The sequence below is a fragment of the Triturus cristatus genome, chromosome 5_1, assembly GCF_964204655.1.
Source record: "Triturus cristatus chromosome 5_1, aTriCri1.1, whole genome shotgun sequence".
Taxonomy (NCBI): domain Eukaryota; kingdom Metazoa; phylum Chordata; class Amphibia; order Caudata; family Salamandridae; genus Triturus; species Triturus cristatus.
In genome coordinates this window covers 165,617,223-165,638,407 of record NC_140587.1, presented here as the reverse complement: position 1 = coordinate 165,638,407, position 21,185 = coordinate 165,617,223, and the positions used below count along the sequence as shown (strand labels likewise).

Below are 21,185 nucleotides of genomic sequence, written 5' to 3'. Positions count from 1 at the left end.
CCTTAACATTCTCTAATAACTATTGGCAAATTGAGAATGCATTCGCAATTAGAGATTACCAAATTGGTAATCGCAATTTGTGAATGCAAATCCAAGGGTGCCTGGAGGCCTAAGCCCCCCTCCCCCTACCAAGACACTCCCCCAAAAAGGTAAGTATGCTAATGTGTAGCACACACATGCCTACATAGCGCATTGAAAGATTATTTATTTTTGCATTTTCCAATGCATGCACAAATTACCATCACCTTCAAGTTGATGGTAATTAGCGTTTCCTAAATACACCCTCGCATTTAGGAAATGCTACATACATCTCAATTAGGGAATCGCAAAAAATTGCGATTACCTATTTTGCAAATGCAAAAAAGGTACATGCATCGTAAAAGGCCTTTTTCCAGTCCGTTTGCGACCGGTAAAATGCTTGATGCATGTGCCCCCAAATGCTGGCGAGACCATGTAGTTTCTTATATTAGTCAGTAAAGGGGTATGTTCCCTAAGAAAGTCATGGTATGCATCTTATGTGTATTACGTGAACTAGGTGTTGTCATAAGATGACTGTAGGAGAGTAGGATCTGCTTCACATGTTTACCCCCACTTTTTGCTGGTGTTTCACTGTTTTTCGACTTTAGTCCGGCTGGGGCCCTGCTATTCAGGGACCCAGCCTAGCTGCTTCCTCTCTAAATTGATTGCATGTACTTTAGGTACACTCCAGATTGGATTCTGGGGTACCCTTGTGAGTCCCTAGTTTATAGTATACTATGTACCCAGGGCATAGGTACTCCAGAGGCCTACCAGGGGCTGAAGCATGTATTGTGCCACCCATGGAAAGCCATGCAACATGACACCATAGGTCTGCTACTGCAGCCTGGGTAAGGTGGTACATGCACCCCTTACTGAGGTATAGGTTCACTATACCTCACCTATCACTGCGCATAGTAACCTATCAGTCACTTCTATGGCAGGCAGTATCAATCCTGAAGGCAGGGTGCTTGGTTTTATGTGAGAGGGTGCCCAGGCATGAGCTGAGCCCCTCTGCAGCCTTCGGAATCTCTTCTCCAGGTTTGTCAGTGGTGCAGCCTGACCATATACTCTTAAGTGCATTATATCTTAAACTGTTAATGCTAACTTTGGACTGACTGCACGGGAACATGTCGTGTTTGGTGTCAAACACCTTGGAATCATACCCCCACATCAGTTCTTGATGTGAGGATATGATCCCACCCTTCTAGAGGGAGAGACATGACAGTACTAGTATACCCGGTAGAAATCTAATAGAGCCCTGGCATCACAAAATGGATGCTGCAGCCACATACACGGGTCTGGCCTCCTGCTTCTGACCGAAACTCCGGCAGGGGAGGCCTGGACAATAGGTTTCCTGTCACAGGGAGGTGTAACCACCTCCCAGACAGGCTTATGTGTATTGGGGCTGGGTGGGAGCACTCTCTGAGTGCTTTGAAGTCCTGCACTGGGGGCACATTTGAGGTTCCTGTGCATAGTACAGCTCAAACCTGTTCAGGGGCTTCCAGCCCCTGCTCTGGCACGAAACTGGACAAAGGAAATGGGTGTAGTCACCCCTCTTTCCAAACCCTCCCACAGGTGGGTCCCTAGAGCTAGTCCAACCCCTTCCTTAAGTATAAGTAAGAAACCTCTGTAACCAGAACTTTAGACATCCCTGGATGAGGACTAGAGGACTGAAGAAATCTCCCTTGGGGTCAAGGAGTGATCCCAGCTTGCAGGCACCAACAAAGCATTTTTCCGATCTGCATCTCTGAAGCTCCCGCCGGACTTCGAAGTATTTGCAGCCCAGAAAGAGGGTTTCCAGACATTTCAGAGGCCGACCCGAGTCCCCAGCAAAGCTGAGACACGCAGGCCTCGTGAGTAGCGTCGAACCGGAACTCCTGGTCACCGTGCACTTTTGCAAGTGCATTGACTTATCGACGTCTCTTGAAGTCGTGCTTGGGCTCACTTCTAGCCCCCACCTCGAGCAGAGAACCCACCGAAGAGTGTCAGCCTAGTCACCCCGAGTGACCCGTGGGCCGCCATTTTGTGTTTCGTCTCAAGGTCCATTCGCAAACTCTGGTCCGTCGACTGGTGGGTCCCTGAGGGGGTAACTTTGATTTTCCTTGGGCTTCCCTGGTTGCTCCAGATGTGCCCCGACTCCCTACCAAGTGGTGAGTCCCTCAGACCTTGCTGGTCTGCACCAAAGCATCTTTCTCCTTTCAGCGTGGGTTACTTTTGCCAAAGCTTGTTGTGTCCAATCCGGGCACTGACGCTGCAGCACTCGACATCCTTCGTGGGACAGCTCGAATCCAGCTCCTGGTCGTCCTCGACGCCTCCTGGTCCTCGTGGCAGAAGAGTCAAGCTTCACCTCCTTCACCTGAAATCACCCGACATCGGTGGGCATCCGCCTACCGCCTCCCTGGTCACTGGCTAGTGACCCAGACTCTGTCCTCTCTGCTTTGAGGTTCTTCTCGACTTTGATCCAGGCTTGGATCTCTTCGGACACTTCGCATCTTCCCGGCAGCGTCACTTCTTTGCCAGCTCCCATTGAAATCGACGACGCGACCTAACACCATTTGACACCTATGCACCCGGCTTCCCTGGGTGAGGTAACTCGAGTACTCTGGTGCTCCCGTGGGTGTTGGCCCTAGAACTTCCTAAGTCCCAAAGGGTTTGGTCCTGACTCGTTTCTAAGTGTTCCTAATCTTTAAAAATCTAACCGCGACTTTCCCCATAGAAGCTAACGGGAGCTCGCGGCTGTGTTCTCACACTGCACACGGCCCCCGTGGGTCCCCTGTCACTATCTTGGATGCTTCCTTGGAGTCACAGCGATTCTACAGGCTCTAGGCCTTGTGTCTAGTCAAGTCGTGGTTCTTATACCATTATTTTAGTATATGGTTTGGCTCGCCCCTAGGGCCTGACGTGTATTTGTGCTCATTACTGTGATATCTGAAGTGTAACTTATGTGTTTTGACCCCTAGTCTCATAAAGAGACTAGGAGGGTGTGTTTAGAAATAAATACATATATTTTATATATATACCTGGTGTGGTTGTCTTTCATTTAGGCACTCAACACACTTAGCCTGAAGGCTGCTCTCCATAGCTACCACTAGGATAGCTTTCAATAAAGGTTGTCTTTAACGCATCACCATAAGGGGTTGTTTGGACTGATACAAGGTGCCCACTATAACTTGTGGACAGCATATATCAGGCCAACTTCTCACAAGGAACTGTCCCAGAGGAGCTTGAGCCTGATCAGGTTGAGTTCTTGTGGACAGGGGGCCCTTCCAGGGCAGATCTGAGCCAGGCGCAACAGAGCTGCTCCTCTCTTGAACCCCTCAGACAGCAAGCTGCTGCTGAGGCTGCTGGGAGTGCTAGTGGTACCCATAAGGTGTATTGGGATGATGGACTCCTGTAGTCAGAGTGTAGAGACCCCAAGCCTGGTGCCACCAGGAGGTTGGTTATACCTCTGAAGTTCAGGGGCTTCCTATTGACCCTAGCCCATGATCTCCCTTTAGCAGGTCACCTGGGCCAGAACAAGACTTGGGACAGACTTGTCCCTCACTTTCACTGGCCCCACATGTCTGAAGACACAAAGGAGTTTTGTCGCTCCTGTGTAACCTTCCAAGCCAGTGGCAAAGCAGGTGGCACTACAAAGGCCCCCCTGATAACACTACCTGTGGTGGGGGTGCCCTTTGAGAGGGTTGGGATTGACATTGGTGGTCCCATGGATCCCAAAACAGCATCTGGGCACAGATATATCCTGGCGGTAGTGGATCATGCTACCAGGTACCCAGAAGCTATTTCCCTTAGGACCACTACAGCACCTGTGGTAAGTGATCCAGACTCTGTCCCCTCTGCTTTCAGGTTCCTTCCATCCTCGATCCAGGCTTGGATCTCTCCGGACACTTCTCTTCACGGCAGCAGCACTTCCTTGCCAGCTTCCATTGAAAACGACGCCGCAACCAGACACCATTTGACATCTATGCACCAGGCTTCCCTGGATAAGGTAACTCGAGTACCCCGGTGCTCCCGCAGGTGTTGGCCCTAGACACTTTAAGTCTAAAAGGGTTCGATCGTAGCCATCCTCCAAGTGTCCTTAAACTCTTCATTTCCAACCGCGACTTTCCCCATAGAAGTTAACGGCGACTCGCGGCTGTGTTCTCACACTACACGCGTCCCCCGTGGGTCCCCTGTGTCACTACCTTGGGTGGTTCCTTGTGGTCCAAGCACTTCTACAGGCTCTAGGCCTTGTGTCTAGTTCAGTCGTGGTTCTTATACCACTTTATTGGTATATGGTTTGGTACGCCCATAGGGCCCAAACGTGTATTTTTGCTTTTACTGTTGAATACTGACTTGTAACTTAAGTACTTCGAACTCTAGCCTCATAATGAGACTAGAGGGGTGTATTTTATCATAAATACATATATTTTAAATATATACCTGGTGTGGCTGTCCTTTCATTTGGTCATTCAAGAGATTATAGACTGGTAAAACAAGCTGCTTTACATTCCTTCAAGACTTAGCCTGAAGGCTGCTCTCCATAACTACCACTAGGATAGCTTTCAATAAAGGTTGTCTTTAACCTAGCACCTCTAAGGGGTTGTTTGGACTGGTACAGGGTGCCCACTATAACTAGTGGACAGCATATACCAGGCCAACTTCTCACATTGACAATTAGCACATGCATACCAGGTCTGAACATAACACTATCCACTGACTCAGTCCTGATTTAGAGACCGGCTAACCCAGCTACACAAAGATTAACTAATTTATTCGTCATACAAAAAAGGCTTAATCAGTTACAATAGTACACAATGGCTCTACTTGTACTTGAAGTGTGGCAGCATACTACCTAACAAAGAAGGTCATTTTATCATTCACCAGACAAGAAAAGGTGATACCAGAGTGGGTAGAAAGCTCACATATGAAATTATCTTCAATTATAGCTCATCATTGGCCACTGTTTGCAATTCACTGACTTTCATAAAAACATGATGGCCACCAGAAGAACAAGGTACTTGGCTTCAGTAGAGCTCTTTCTGGTGCTTCCTCTACCTGCAAATTCCTCATCTGTTGAATATTCCCCAGGGCGCTAGACTGCATCAAGACAATCGTCAGCAGTAGCCGTACACTCTGGTAGATGGCATCGTGCCGTTCCACTCCGCACATAAAGTGTGGAGTTGTACATTGCGCCATCTATGTGTACTGACATCAGGTGCTTTCTACTCTGTCTGGATCCTTTTCACTAGAAAAGAACCCAGTACACAGAATGTGGAGGTGAGGGGGTCAGTGACGGATCTGCAGTTAGAGTTCCACCAGAAAGAGCATCACTGAGTAGTCAAAATGCCTTTCTCGTCAGGAATGGTAGTTCAGCCAACAGTGCTTTGTGAACGCGTGCAGTGACGCCCACGTAGCAGCCTTGCAAATATCCAGAACAGGCACTCTGTATGCCAATGTATTGGTGCAGCCTTGGGTCCAGTGGAGTGAGTCCACAATCCTTCTAGGGGCTGCTGAACTAGTGCAGAGTACTTTGTAAATAAAAAGAACAATCTAGGGACGAATGGTTCGTTTCTGCACTGCTCTGTCTAAGTTCCAGCGAATCCAACAAAGAGCTGACGGTCCACATGTTGTTCACAGGTACGATCAAAGTAGAAGCTGTGAAGTACGCTTGGAGGGTGATGTTTTGCCTGACATAAAAAAGAGTTACCACCGGGGCCTCAACACCAGCTTGCCTGCAAAGAATGTTGTGCATGGTGGGTTGAAAGAGATGACTTGTAGTTCACTCACACACCTCGCCAAAGTTATGGTGCTAGAGTAAGAAGCTGCAATGGACAGCTGTGCAGTGGTTCAAAGTGAGTACACATTAGGAATGTGAGAACGAGAACTAGATTCAGGTCCCATTGGTGCATGAAGAAGGGTGGTGTGGGAGGATACAGATATTGCAGCCCATTCAAAAATGTATCACAATAGGCGATTTAAATAAAGAAGCTAGTCCGGGAACTATCCACAAAAGCTGACAAAATGACTCATTTAATGTCCACACAGTAAGCCAGAGACAACACAAAGAGATAACACAACACTTCGGAGAATTTGGCTTAAATTTGGTCATTCTACTGAGTATCACACTAAGCCACCAAGTTGTCTCAACGGCAAGCGTATACTGATTTTGTGGAAAGACACCTGACTTCCAGAATGACATCAACTAATTCGGAAGGAAGTGTAATGCAGTCAACTGCTGCAGCTTAATCTCCAAGCATGGCGATTAAGTTTGCGTTGTGCCGGTTGCAGGACCTGCCCTGCTGCTGCGACAGAAGACCTTTCCGACGCGGCACGCTGATCGGAAGACAGATGCTCATGCCAAGTTGCTCCAGTTATAAAACTTCCCCTTACCCAAACCAGTGCCACTTGGATGGCTTGGGCTGGCCGTTCCAAGTTCTAAACAAGCATTTGCAATGCAATAGGTTTCACATTTACGCGACACCTATTACATTGCGAATGGTAGTCATCACAGACAATGGGAGGGGGGGAGAAGGCATGGACAACGGGTGTGTGGGCGGGGGTAGGGGAGGAAAGGCACGGACAACAGGAGTAAGAAGGCAGTAGTAGAGCCACATTAAAGAAAATAGTGCTCACAGTCTAAATAAAATGCACCGTGTAACACTCAAAGTAAAGGGGTCAATCGCCATGAGAGGTGACAAATTAAGAGGAGGTGGTACTAAGGAGGTGCTAACAAGCCTATTGATGAATCAAAAGTCAGCATTTAGGACAGACATTGACACAAGCCAATGGCAAACATGGGCAGAGAGTGCGCGGTGCTTCTATTCGCTACTCGTCTACAGTAAGTCACGCAGAGCAGCGCATGCGCTCTGGCTCAGGCTCGTCCTGAAAAGAATCAGGGATAGGAAAGGTAACAGAGCAAAGGAGCCTGACCTGGGGTTCACGTGCTGCCAGGTAGTATGCCATCAAGAAAATCATCTAGTGTTCCAGCCATTTCCAGAGGTGTAGTGCCTTCTGACACAGGGTTCACAACCCCACCTCGCTCAAGGAAGAAGGCGGCTGAATGGAACGTAAGTTGGGAGATTACTGCGCTCAGTCGTTCCTGATCCCTTTGCAGAACTCCCAGTAGAGGGAGGTAACAGTGTACAGGTGGCTGACCTGGCGCTCACCCGAGCCTGCTTGTTGCGGTACTACATGGAGGTGGTGTTGTCCACAACTACCTGCAGCAGCCATCCTCTGATGGATGGCAAGAAGGCTCTCAACGCCAAGCAGATGGCCCGCAAATCCAGAAGGGTGATGTGGAGACAGGTATCCACCCGAGACAAAATGTCTAATCCCCACTGCTCCAAGATGGCTCCCCAATTCAAAAGTGATGCCTCAGTTGCCACTGTTCACTCTGGGCAGGGTAAGGGATCTGCCGCTGGCCCAACCGCGGACCAGCAACCACCACTGCAGACCTAAATCTTGACATAGTTGGGAAGATCCCCCTGAGGCTGTGTTCATTTGGATTTCTGATGCCACTGCAGAGCCTTATCTGTAGGATAAAGAAGGCCAGGAACCCAAATAGCCACAGTCAGTCACACTGAGAGCCAGGAGAGAGGCTAAACATCAGGATCATGACCCGAATGTCCTTTACTCTCCGCTATGGGAAGAATCAGCACAAAACGGCATCTTATCCAGAATAGCTCTGGTGTAGGGTAGCATCTGCAAAGGAGTCACGCGTGACTTCAGCACCTGGATAGTGAACCTCAATGATGTAAGGAGGTTTGCCATAGTCTGGAAGTGGGTGACGACTGCCTGTAGCAAGCCCACCTTCAGCAGTAAGCTGTCCAAGTAGGGGAAGACTGGAACTTCTGAACTCCGAAGATGCTCTGCATTTCGTGAACGCCAGATGGGTCTACTGGTGTAGCCAAAGGGGAGCACAGTAATCTGAAAATGCTCCATGGTTGAGGCAGACAAGTCCTGGGTCAGGGTCAGCATCTTGAACTTGTCCAATCGCAGAAAAGCATTGAGAGGATGAAGGCCTAGTATGAAATTAAGGCCTCTGTCCTTCGGCACCAGAAAGTAGAAGGATTAATAGCCAGTTCCCAATGCTAATGCCAACACCCTCAGTATGGCTCCTTTGGCCAGAAGGGTCTGCACTTCTTGCTGTATGATGGACAGATGGTCCCCTGTTTGCTGTCCTAAGGGTAGTAGTGGAAGGTGGGGTGGAAATAAATGGGAGAGCATAACCCTGACAGACAATTTGCAGGATCCACTAGTTTGAAGTGATTGGTTGCCACCCCGAGAGAAAATGTGCCTCCGACAGGATGCCTGTGTGTATGGAATGGCACACTAAAGAGGTTTTGTGGCTGTAGCATATGAAAGGAGCTGGGAGTGGACTGCTTGCTTCCCCCAGTTGTCCACATGGTCTGTGGGAAGCGCATTGGGTCAACTGGGCAGGCTGCATGCAAAGGTGCTGGCAGAATCAAAAGCCCTATTGACACATTGGAGCAGACAAACCCAAGGAGCACACTGTGGCCCTGCTGTCTAAGTCCTCGAGGGCTGAGACACCTTCTCACCGTAGAGGAAAAACCAATCGCAGGGCCTGTCCATAAGGGAAGATTGGACATCCAATATCTCATCCAGGCATGTCTTCAGAGTGGCACACTGGTTGCAATTGTCCAACCAAGACAATCTGTACTATCTAACCACAGCAATTTTTCCTGCAGTTCTGCCATCTTGAATGGCTTGAGTAATGGGGGGTAAAGGTGGCAGCTAGCTGGGTCACCCGAGGCAGGGTGGTGGCACCTTACAATCTATTTAGAGCAGAATGACAGTGGTGAAGAGCCACACAACTTCAACTACCAGCATACAGAGATACTACTGAAGATTTTCCAGATCCAGCCTGATGCATGAGGAATATTCAAAAGGTGAAGAATCTGCGATTAGCAGTATCTATCAGAAAGACTCAATTCCAGGACTCTGGTTTACACCACAATAGTGCATGGGTTCAAACGAGAAGCCGTATTAGTTTTGTGAGGACATTTAAATCCCATGTTAGAACTGATAAGCAGACAGTGAGATCAGACTCTTCAAATGTGCCATACATGCCTTCATTGCATGCATCCCAAATACGGACATGGTTTCCCTATTGTGCAAAAAAGCTGTACATTGAGTGAAATGTACCTTAAGCTAGATTGTTTGAGCATTAAAAACGACTTTATGTCTTGAAGCGCTCAATTTAAATGGGTATGATGGCTCGAGATGGAATGCGGAGCAAAATATTCCCATTAATAAGCACAAGCCTTTGGCCAGTGCACCTCCTTGAAGATTCTTAGGCATTTTGAGGACAAACTTAAACAATCAAATTGACCAGAGCTATTCAGTGACTAAGCAATACAGCATAATACTCTCCATCATTGCTGGCAGAGACGTTTGTACAGACATTTCTACCAGATGGCAAAAGCATGGCTGATGTGCCTGTGGGAAGTTTAACAAAGTATCTTCATTGGCGCTTGGTGCATTTTGCTCACTGTATACTAAGAAGCAGTCAATAAGTGAAATGCATACTCAAATATCCCAGACTAATCTACAGCAGATACATTCCCCTAAGACTGGATAGCAGGAGACAGAGGTTAGGAAGTTTTGTATTTTTCTTAGTCAAAAAAAAGATCTACTTCTAGGGTGTTCCATTCTTGAAAGGACATTTGTAAATTGTGAGATTTAACTTTCACTCTTGTGACTCTGATGGTGTTCTCTGCTCAATCTGTTTGTTGGCTCCTTCTCAACACCTAGTATGTGTTCTGACAGGAAATGCATGCATCTCAACCAGTGCCGAATGCCATATCTTGTGCCATTCTGGACAACTGATGTGAATGTGCCTCTTCTCTCCAGTTTAGCCAAATATTTCATTCATACTATGCGGTCTATTCTAATTAAAATCTTGTTGTTATGGTTATTCTGTAATGCCGCTAGTGCTAAGACTAATTACTTCAGTTCAAACAAATAAATGACTAGTGTGCCCATTTAAAAGTCCACATGCCCTCTATCATGAGGCTATTCGTGGGTGAGCATCATACTGCCTGCAATGCATCTGTACTAATGGTCACATGTAGCAGGTTTGCAAAGGGTCAGCCCTTCAGCACTAGACTGTGGGAGTGCCTAACTTTAATCTTTGCTATTATTATCAGTAGATCCCTTCAGGACCTGCCTTCTGAGACCACGGTATTGCTAGTCCCTTGTGGAGCAGGCTCATATGAAACCTTGTGTTAGGAATTAGTGCAATGCATGATCGCATCGTACCCATTTGGAAGGTTCCCATCTTCATCATTAGAGACTGGTGTCTGGTAAACAGGACACCATCTTCATGTTCAGAAATGACAGGATCCTTTCACATGCAGGTTGGACTATTATTGTCTTTCAAAACAGCATCTAAACACAGCTGCACGCATTACAATCAAATGTAAAAGTGTCACACGGACACCAAATGTCTTACTGGGCACACAGCAAATACTTTGCTTGCAAAGCTGGAATGTTGGATGGTATCACAAGTAAGTTAGCGGTGATCTGATGGCCAGGAGTAATTCCAAGTTCAAAGGAATTCTTAAGCTAGTCCTGTTGGCGCAGTTTATTCAGCCTTCTATGGTGGCCTTCAGTTAGGTGTTGAATTAACTCCACCCTGACTCTTTCCATTAAAACCAGTCACAGCTGCTCTTCAGTCTTTAGAGCTTGCTATCCACCAACTAAAGCCTTCCAAAGGCCACCGTTCTACCCGCGACCCCAGATGCTGTTCTTTGGCTTTATTATCTGCTCGCAGGCTCTATGACCAACATGGATATTCCATATGCCAGCTGATAAAGAAAGAAAATGTTCCTGAGGAACTGCTTTATATTAGCATTACATTTGCAGTATACCCAACCTTGTCTTCAGCAAGTGTTAGAAATCACTTCCTTGCTGCCCAGCAGTCTTTAATATGGGAAAGTATTCACTCCTTTGTAGCACTGTCACACCGAGGAAAAGCTTTGCCTTCTCATTAATTTCCAATACCCCTACATGAGGGTATGGCATTCTCTGAATAACTGCATTATATGCTATAGTGCCATCTGGTGGGGATGTCCTCATGGGGTAGGAAGTTAAGCGCTCTTCATAGGAAATAATATCTTCGATTAGCCTGATCTCAGTACACCCGCTGTATGGGTCATTCCACTGAAAATGGGCAATATGCCTTAGGTGTGTCAAACATTGGGCAAAAACTGTGGCCACTTGGTCTTTGAAATGTGTTTGTTCCCCGTGAATCTTCATTGCCACTAGGTTGTGAGCGTGCCCTTCGTGTAGTGGTAACATCCTTTAAAGCCGCCTTCTACTTGTAATAGAAAATGCCTCAAGCTCCTGTGAGAAAGTCTCTTAAACAGTTAGTTTTTAAAAGTAGTTTCTGCTTTGTGGTAAGGGAATTCTGGCCAGCTGAGACGTGCTTTATTTATGGGTCAATGCGAATGCTGCTCTGAACCTTGGGCCGAGTCCAGTCTTCATATATTCATCATGTGAAAAATTTAACCTCACAATATTCTCTCCTGCAAAATTGGCTTCTGGTTTGAGGCCAATAGTCTTTGAGGGTTTAAAGTAAACACAAAATAGACTATTGACTTTAAACGGTCTTCAATAAAAAGGTATTTTTCTCAGTACACGTGCATGTGCTCCCTGGGGGTCCTTCATTGGGTAAAAGTTCTTTATTAAAGTTTTTGGAGTCCAATTTAACTGAACTATGCAACGGTCGAGATGCGGACTGTGTCAATAAGACTTTAATTTTTGACTTACTATTGGGGCCTTCATTGGCTGGAGCAATGCGTTTGCCTTGCTGACTTTCTTAGACATCCCTTGTGTAATGCAGCATTCAACCAGATATTTTTCTATGCTCCCGATAAGGAATGGCTGATATATACTGCATATATATCATTAAAGGTATATAGCTCCAAAGCATTCTGACAGCTTTCCTGCTCCCATTCGTTCTCATAGATTCTGCAGGTGTTGGTAGAAGCCGTCTGCGCCATCAAAGCAGTTGATACCACAATGCAACAGTTTACAAAGCTCTGAAATGTGCAGCACTAAGTTGTCAGGGTCAATGAGCAAACAAAGGATGCAAAGGCTATGAAGGTCTTTCTTGCAATAAGGGGTTCTGCACCTGGGGCATGGGGTGTTTCTCATATTCTCTACCATCCCATCCCCACTGCAAAGTCCTTCTTGTAACTAAATAAACCATAAGCATCTGACACATAGAGCCAAGAGGTGACTCATTGTGCTACACCAAGTGGCAATGCCCAGATGAAGATTTCCTTTACTCTTTGATGAAAGTCCCCCAAGTATTCTTTACATTACTCCTGAGGATTGCCAGGTCATACATGGGAAGACAATAACTGGAGGTGAAGTTCGTGTTAATGCTTTGAGGGCTTCAGGTTAGCGATGAGTACGAAGGGGTGATTGGAGTATGGCTGGGTCAACATGCTCTATGTTCCGGTCTCCTTTTACTTACAGCACTAGAGTAGTTGAAATGTTATTGGATGTCCCATGAGTAGGGATCAGACACCAGTAGTAGCAGTCATGCAGAGTGAGCAAGACCTTGAAACACAAGTGCAGAAGAGAAAGGCATGCATAAGTATGCTGGCCCATGCTTAAACCTTGAGATAAGGTACAGACATGAAGTCACAAGTGAGATATGTACAAGCAGGATCATTCTAGGACCGCTAGCCCAGGGGCATAAACATACAGCCATGCAGCTCGACAGGAAGAGGCACAAAGAGGAAGCTCAAACAACAACATTTGCACATAGGCCTTACCGTATGATTCTGTGAACCTCCAACTTCTCTGGTGTGTAGGTGTCAATCAAGACCTGCAGCTTTTCGAGCCTGAGGAAAGAATGGATGTCAATACTGGCGAACTAAGAGCGATGAGGAGTGCTCCACGTATTACATCCATAACCAGAATTTAAAATTGCGACTGTTGAATACCTTATCAAGAAAATTGCACTCCTTTCTAGCCAAACACTATTGTTACTTAAACTGAAGTGAAAATTACATCAAGGGAATAAAATATTCCCAACATTGACCGGTGTAGAGGAGAAAATTTCACAGAAAGACTCAGCAAAAGCATTAAAGGTTTTCACCAAAGAAGAATCATTCGCCTTCAATATTGGTTCTACACCACTGGCATTATTAAGGGAGCTGTGTGCTTTTTCTTTAAATAAAAAACTATTCGCCAGCCGAGTGATGGCTGCTGAATATTTTCATGTTAGTATTTTCATTCCCAGGCAATCCTTATATTAATGACTGTAAGCTAGAAATGGACTCTCCTGCTGTGTTATTTTTTGATCATATGAAAGATTGTATAAATAGTAACTCCTCAACCATTCTCGTAGGGTACTTGAGAGGATCATAAATGAATCTATAAACACCCATGTTCTAAATGTTCGATGTTACTACGCGTGGGCATGCCCAAGCCTCGTACCCAGCACCCACTGTTGGTGCACGGCTCCTTCTCATTTCCTTCATGTGGCATTCTTTTGTAGCTCATGTTGCCTGGTTTAAAGAATGCAATTATTACAAGGGATACATCCCCTTATGTGCACTGACTTAGCCTATTCTTCCCTCTGGAAAACACCACTTACGACTCGACAGCCTCACACACAGACACATGCATACTAAGTTCAAATTAATTTTGAAAAGGGCACTGAGAAGGAATGTTTGCTGGCAGGATGACTTTGGTAGTCACGTTTCCTTGGAGTTCGGGGACTACACTGTAAGGAAACAGCATGCAAGTAAAACACTTCTTTTCAGACCCCCGGTCTGGGACACCTTTGTCTCCAGTACTTGAGAGGAAGGGGCTCGGTGCGCCAGTAATGTAGTCTACAAAGGCAGCACACACACTAGGAAACATCTTGCCATGCAGTCAATGCTTAAAACAGACAATGGTGTTGATGTGCCCACAGAGCCCAAAACAGGTTGTCTCATGCATTACAAAGCAGGACTCTAACCACGTGTTCCACAAGTAACAGTAAATCATAACTGTGTTCTGGCCCAAGGAGATACATTTGTTTCCAATTTTCTCTTGCAGTATTATACCTAATGGGCACTGTGTAGAACAACACCCGATATCACTGTGCAGGAGCCATGGACAACACACTCACACTCTAACTTCATCTCCTAGGGTCCCTCGAAATCTGATGGTGCTGAAAAGTATGCATCAAAATAAACAACTGATGCCATGGCCTCCTTAATATACAGTTGCTCCAGACCATCTTGGTGTATCATGCCCCAGGATTCGACCTTCAGTTTGAGAAGAAATTGGATGAACTCTCATCAGAGGAATTTAGAGGGCTACTCAATCAGTAGATTCACCGCAAGTAGAACGCTGGGGAGCGAGTCGCAATAAATAAACCCGGAGACCCAAAAACTTCACAACTCACTGGATTTGCAACACACACAAATAAATATTTCCGATTGGCCAGTTTCAAAATTTCATTCCAATTAATGGGGTCTTCAAGATCGTTTGGGCACCAGACACGGTTCCGGGGAGACCAGCTATGCACCAAACTGATCATTAAAAAACACAAGTTACAAGGAGGGGGGAAGGTGGTGAGGAATCCACAGTTAGAGTGTCCTCTAGAAAGAGTGTTACTGAAGGAAACTAAATTGTTCTCATGATGTGAACAGATACCAAAACAGTACCTCAAAAGCTAGTGAGTCTATCGAATGGCGCAGACCAAACAATTCTGCTAAGTGTCCCTCCCGCCAGACCTAGCTATCAAGGCAGCAGTGCTTTGTTAACATGTGGATTGACGTCACATCACAGCCTTACAGATGTCCAGAACAGGCACACCCATGCCAATGCAGTGGGACCAGCCTTAGTTCTGTTTAAATGGGCCCACAGACCTTTCGGGGGTGGTTTCCTGGCCAATGAGTAGCAGAGAGGACTGTTCATCTAAATATGGTCCTTTTCTGCACTGTTCTACCCTTCTTAGCCCTGGAGAATCCCACAAAGAGCTGATACGATTGATGTAAAAGATCAAAACTCTTTTGGGTCCCAAGGGATAGGGTGAGGTGGAAAAAGGTGTCACAACCTTCAGCAAAAAGGCCGCCCTAGTCGGTAACACCAGTTTTCATGGGGAAAAAAGTGGTGTATGATTGATGAACAGACCGGACTTGTAGCTCACTCAAGTGACGAGCAGCAATGATTGCTATGAGAAAGACTGTTTTGAGAGTCCGTAGACACAAAGGACTGCTTTGCATCGCAGTAGCGGCTGCTACCAGACCCAGGTGGGGAATGGGAGGGGGTGTGGGGTCAAAAAAAGAAAAAAAACACACTTGCCTGAAAACAGCCAGCCACGCCTCTCCTCCGTCCTCTTCTTCCTGTCCTCAGTCCAGCAGCAGAAAGCAGCAAAAAAGGACCCAGGCTCACCTGAGCCAATCACAACGCTGCAATGCAGCATTGTGATTGGTCTGAGCGCCGTGGATTAGCGCTCAGACAGTAAATGGGAGGCTGGGTATGTTCCTCACCAGGCTGTGCATTACAGCTTGGTGGGGAATATGCAAAGTGCGCATGACTGTTTGGCCGGCCCAAGAGGGCCAGCAAGCAGTTGTGCGCACTTAGGGAGGGCAAACCGCTCCTCCCCCTGCTCTGGCTAGCCCCGCCCATGAGCCACTAACTGCAATAGGAAAACTAAAATGATAATAACACGTTATCATTTTATTTTTACTTTTGAGCAGTGGGGCGATGCTCCTCTGCCTTAATGGAGGAGCCGCCACTGTTGCATCGGCTGAAATGGGGTACACATAAGAAACATGAGAAACAAACTAAGGTCCTGCTGCTGCACCATCACAATGGATGGAAACAGGTCAACCAGTCCTTTAAAAAAAAAAACACATAACACGGGAGTTAACCTCTTCAATGCCCATGACGAGCTGGTCTCGTCATGGGCCGCGGTTGCGCTGTGCCCATGACGAGACCAGCTCGTCATAAACCCCGCCCGCTAATGAAACGGCCGGCACAGGGCGGAAAAAGGGGCGGGCACTGAAGGGGTTAAATAAGGACAGCTGCTCAAGTAAACACTAAAAGGCTGAAAGAAACAATAAATAACATTTAGTAGTGCCCATGGCAAGCTAAAGAGGGTACAACAACAAAACAAACTATCCAACTTTGCCTGTAATGGGTCTGCATGGCAGGAATTACACCAGGCCACAAACTTACCCCAGTATCCAGCATGAACAGTTTTCGTGGACAGACACCTGGTCACTAGAAAGATGTCCACTATTTCGGAGAGGGATCAAAGGCAGTCAACTGTTGCTGCTCAATCTCCATGCATGGCTCTGTAGAAAGCAAAGGCCGAGGTGCAGGACTCTGTCCTGTTGCTGAGAAAGAAGGTCCTCCCAAAGTGGCAGCCAGATCGGAAGACAGAGGCTCATGCCCAGGTGGTAGAGTTGTCTGTGAGGACTTGAACCAGACTCCTTTTGCTGAACAGTAGGAAGGCCTTCAACCCCAAACGAATGGCCTGCAACTCCAACATGTTGCTGTGGAGATAGTTTCTACCAGAGACCAGAATTTCTGATGTGCACTCCTCCCAGGTCCTTCTTGAGAAGAAGAAACTAACAGGAGTAAAATCCAGCGCCTATTTCCAATGCCAGGACCATCTCTCTATGGCTCCTGTGTCCAAAACAGACGACCTCCTGCTGCAAAATGGACAAATGGCACTCAGACAGCCACTCTAATGTTAGTGGAATATGTGGCAGATCTGAGAGTGATGGTAGGGTATATCTAAAGTTTCTGGATTTAGGTTTAACCTGAAAAATAAAGCTGATAAGGAACCACTGGTGACAATTCTGGACTTTCAGTGGAAAACAGGAAACCACTGATTTCACTACCTTTATGGTGCTTTGGCTCCCTCTGGAGGTCAAGCAGTCAAAGTGCAGCCCCTGGCACTTTTGGTTTGGTTCATTTTTAGGTTGAGCCTGAGCAGTGCATGCGCCGCTCTGCGACATGCTGTATTGGAGTATGCAATAGATGCCCTGCCCATATTTGTCATTGGCTTGTGTCATTGTCCTTCGTAAATGCTAGTTTCTGATTCATAAATAGGCTTATTAGTCCCACCTTAGTATCGCCTTGTCTTCATTTGTAACCTCCCATGAGGGCTAGCCCTTTTACTGCAGTTGTTTCATGGTACATCTTTTTAGGTCTCGCCTGGCGTTGCAGTGCGCATGCGCTGCAGGCTCTGCGAGGGCTTCTTGTGATCGATACAGTTTGAGAAGTTGAATTTCGGCTCTGCCCGTGCTTTCAATTGGTTTTCGTAATCGGTTATGGCAAACGGTGTGTTTCGATTGTTACTGAAGCTTTTTAGTCCCTCCTGGTTATCGCCCTGTCCTCTTTTTGCCCCACCCACCCGGACTGTTTACTGGCAGAGTTACACGGTCTCCTTTATGAGTCTGTAAGAACTCTTTCTTTTGCATTTTTAGTGTGGTCTGCTTCGGCCGTGCTTGTGTATTTACTTAATTATTTCCACGCGGTCCTCTTCGGCCACGCTTGTGTATTTACTTACTTATTTTCCACGCACAAGCGTGGTCCGCTTCGGCATCGCTTGTGTATTTAATTAATTATTGTAATTGCACAAGCATGGTCCGCTTCGGCCGTGCTTGTTTCAATTACCACTAAAATCTCGGCACCGTTCATGCCTGAGGGGAGTTTTGCTGCCTATTTCGCTCTCTCTATAGGTGTCTGTGTGTTTCTAGTTTAGTCAGTATATCTGTCCATCGTGGTTTGTTGTGAGGCTCGAAGGGCTCTTTCCTGGGCGAACATGGAGCTGTATGGTAGTTTGGCCCCAAGGCAGGACTGTATTTGCCACCCTAGTGAGAGATATACCACTTTGTTGCCCTCCTCGCACCAGCTGCACCCTCAGAGTATTATTGTTTCCAAATTTGGCCCGAGGCAAGACTGGGTGCAACACCCCAGTAAGAGGAATGCTGCCTGCTGCTCCTCTAGTGCTTAATACACTGTCTGTGCCCGGAGTATTGCTGGTTCTATATCTTAGCATCCAGTGGACTGACGGAGTTCAGGCCCCTGGGGCGTTATTCATCCACCACACACATCACCGCTGTACATTCTAGAGTCACAATGTACACAATGGGACCAGCTGCCTCCCTTTGTACTGCGCGCCCGCTTCTCCAGCTGTAGCATCCGGAGGTTCAAACCGTAGTCTTGTGTTTCAGCCGCGCAGTCCTCTTCCTCCACTTTCAAGATCTATCCGATGGGCCTCCAGGTAGGCACCTCCAGTTAAGGGGGCCCACCTTCCACCTCCGACAGGGAGTGGCGAGGCCAGGCCGCTCCAAGGCCGCAAACCAGCTCCTCCTCTCCTGTCCGGCCCCAGCAACCACGTCGCTCTGTTCTCTGAGTTACCGCTCCCAACAGTACCGCACCAGGAACAAGCATTTGCAATGCAATAGGTCTCGCATTTGCGAGAGTTTAAGCTATTGGCATTGTAAATAACAATGCGTTTTATTTATGTTTTAAAAACCAAAAGATAAATAAAAGGCATTGTCATTTACAAGGCCAATAGCTGAAACTAGCGTAAATGCGAGACCTGTTGCTTTGCAGATGCTTGTTTAGTCTGTAAGCACTATTTTCTTTAATGAGTTTCTCCTACTCTAGGCACTATATGCTTTCCTGCAACATTCAGCGCGCTATGGGCGCTTTCATTTACCGAGTAGCCGGGACAATGGTGGCCACTTCTTTGAATTGGTCTTGCATTTACAAGAGTTTGAGCTATCGGCATTGTAAATGACAATGCCTTTTATTTATGTATTAATTAGCAAAACAGAAATAAAAGGCATTGTCATTTACAATGTCAACAGTTTAAACTCTCGCAAATGCGAGACCTATTGCATTGCAAATGCTTGTTGTAGTTGCTGTCCTTTCTGGAAATACTGCCACACCTTCAACCGTCTAACATCTCCTCTGTCACTATGAACTCCTAACTGGCAAATAAGGCTGCCCATCAGAATAAGCTCTGCTGGGCAAGCATGGAATGGAAACTTCAACTTTTAATTGGCAAGGCAAGACTCAACCGGAGATCTTTATTCATTTATGCTCCAGCAGCCTAAAAACATCTAAGCACTATAATCATATCATTGTTTGAGGCTACTGAATTCGCTTGCCAGCGTTCGTGGATGATTGAAGGGTACCATTGTTCGGAATCATTTGAATGACTCTCCTAACTGGGTTGGAATTACGAGGGGGGTTGTTTGCTTAAGCATTTAATCTGTATTACAGTAGCCCTGAAAAAACAACTGTGCCGCAAAACATGTGTTGGCTATAATCGTACATCTTATTAAATTCCACATTTGGATTTTGTGATTATATGCGTCTATAGAGACAGAAGGCTTTATTATTTGCTTGGAAATTGGAATACATTTCCTTATGGGACATCTAAGCACTATATTTACTAGTGGCAATTTGGCAAAGTGTTTTTTTATGTACTCTCAATCCTGATCCCCACCTCATTGTAGGCAGGTCAGTGAGGAAAAGGTGTTAACCAGCAGAACGCAGTCCTGGTTTTTGCCAATCTGGACTCCCTTATAATGATTCTGTCAATGTTTTTCAACAGCTTGGTTTCTGCAGTAGCTACTCCAACCGGTGGATCAGTAACAATGAGAGCGATCGTGCCAGGGAGAGTCTGAATGAAGTGCAAAATGCCAAAGCTCTTAATTGCAGTCCATGTAAAGGGTGATCTGTGTGGAAAAAAGCCCTTTTTTGACATTGTCACCCCCACTTTTTGCCTGAAATTTGATGCAATTGTGACTGAAGTGCACTTGGTTCCTCCTAACCAGTTCCCTGTTGCCAGTGGTCTTTCACTAAAACAATGTACCTGTTCAATTGTACACCAGTTAGCAAGACATTTAGCACCTCTGTAAGTCCCTAGCAAATGGCACCCTGGTACCTAGTGCATGGGTACTAAAGAGGGTCCCTAGGGGCTACACTATGTATTGTGCCATCCTAAGGGACCCACCCCCCCAACTCATGTAGACTGCCATTGCAGGCTGCGTTAAAAGGTGCAAACAAAAGTGAAAACAATGCACATACCTTGTCCCATGCCCAGACACTGCATTCAATATATGTAAATCAGCCCTACAGCAGGCCTTACAGTCCTGAGGCAGGGTGCATTACATAATATGAGAGAACATATCTGCATGAGCAAACATACCACTGTGCTGTCTGGTTCAATTATTAGAAGGTACAGGTGGACAGGGAAGCCATCGTAAGTATATGTACCGGGCACTGGTCACTACAAGCTCCCCAGCTACCATGATGGCTTTTCTGAAACCTACGGTGCTTGGAATCAAACACCTTGTCTTAATAAATCTGGACTGTTTCCAGTACAAGATGTATTAAAACATGCACCCAGAGTGCACCTTAGAGGTGCCCCCTGAAAACCTACCAGCCACTTAACGTGCTGGCTGACAGGTATTGTCCAGCTTGCCACCATAGACATGTTTCTGATCAACTGCAGGTAAGAGCACATGCTCTCTGAGGCCAGAAACAATGCCTGCTCCGGAGGAAGGTGTTCACACTTTCTCCAGTAGGATGGCTAATCATTTAGGATATCAAGGCCAGGCCTTCAAAGCCCCTGCCGCCTTTAATATGCGACCCCAGCTGCCCCGAGACCTGGGATATGCCACCCCCTGCCCTGAGGCCCATTTGGCAAATAGGCTATTGCACCACCAGGTTAGTCACACCCCTAAGGTGGGCTGCCGGATGTGCTCCATTATCTTGATTTTGGTGGAATTAGGAACTCTGGGACGGGTTATTCCCACGCCCCACAGGAAGAGGTCATATAGGGGGTGAAGTGGCCCCAAGGGTAAGTAGCCCATTGGTTACTACTCTTCACTCCCCTTAACACCCCTAAATTCAGTATTTGGGTGTCCCCCGACACCAGGAAAGCAGATTCCTTTGACTCAAGAAGGACAAACAAGAGCCAATGAACTGTGGACTAACTTTGGACTTGGCCTCAAACCCTGATTGTTCCTGTCTTGACAACTGTAACGACCTGACTCGTTCAGCAGCTGTGCATTCTCCAGCACTTTGCCAAACCTGTCAGCATCTCCCTTGAAGTGGAGGAGCCACTTACCTGCAGCCTGAAGGCACCGACCGCGATGTCTGGTACACCGATCTGC

The 21,185-nt window shown here is 46.7% G+C and overlaps 1 protein-coding gene across 5 annotated transcripts in view; it reads right to left on the bottom strand.

Annotated features, from left to right (window-relative positions):
* LOC146830533 (HAUS augmin-like complex subunit 4) overlaps positions 1–21,185 on the bottom strand; it is a 168,646-nt gene that overhangs the window by 31,453 nt on the left and 116,008 nt on the right. For all 5 annotated transcript variants that reach the window (XM_085604738.1, XM_085604736.1, XM_085604741.1 and 2 more), the window contains one exon: positions 12,810–12,878. In XM_085604738.1, the coding sequence (XP_085460864.1) occupies positions 12,810–12,878 (69 nt within the window). The remainder of the gene's footprint in view (positions 1–12,809; positions 12,879–21,185) is intronic.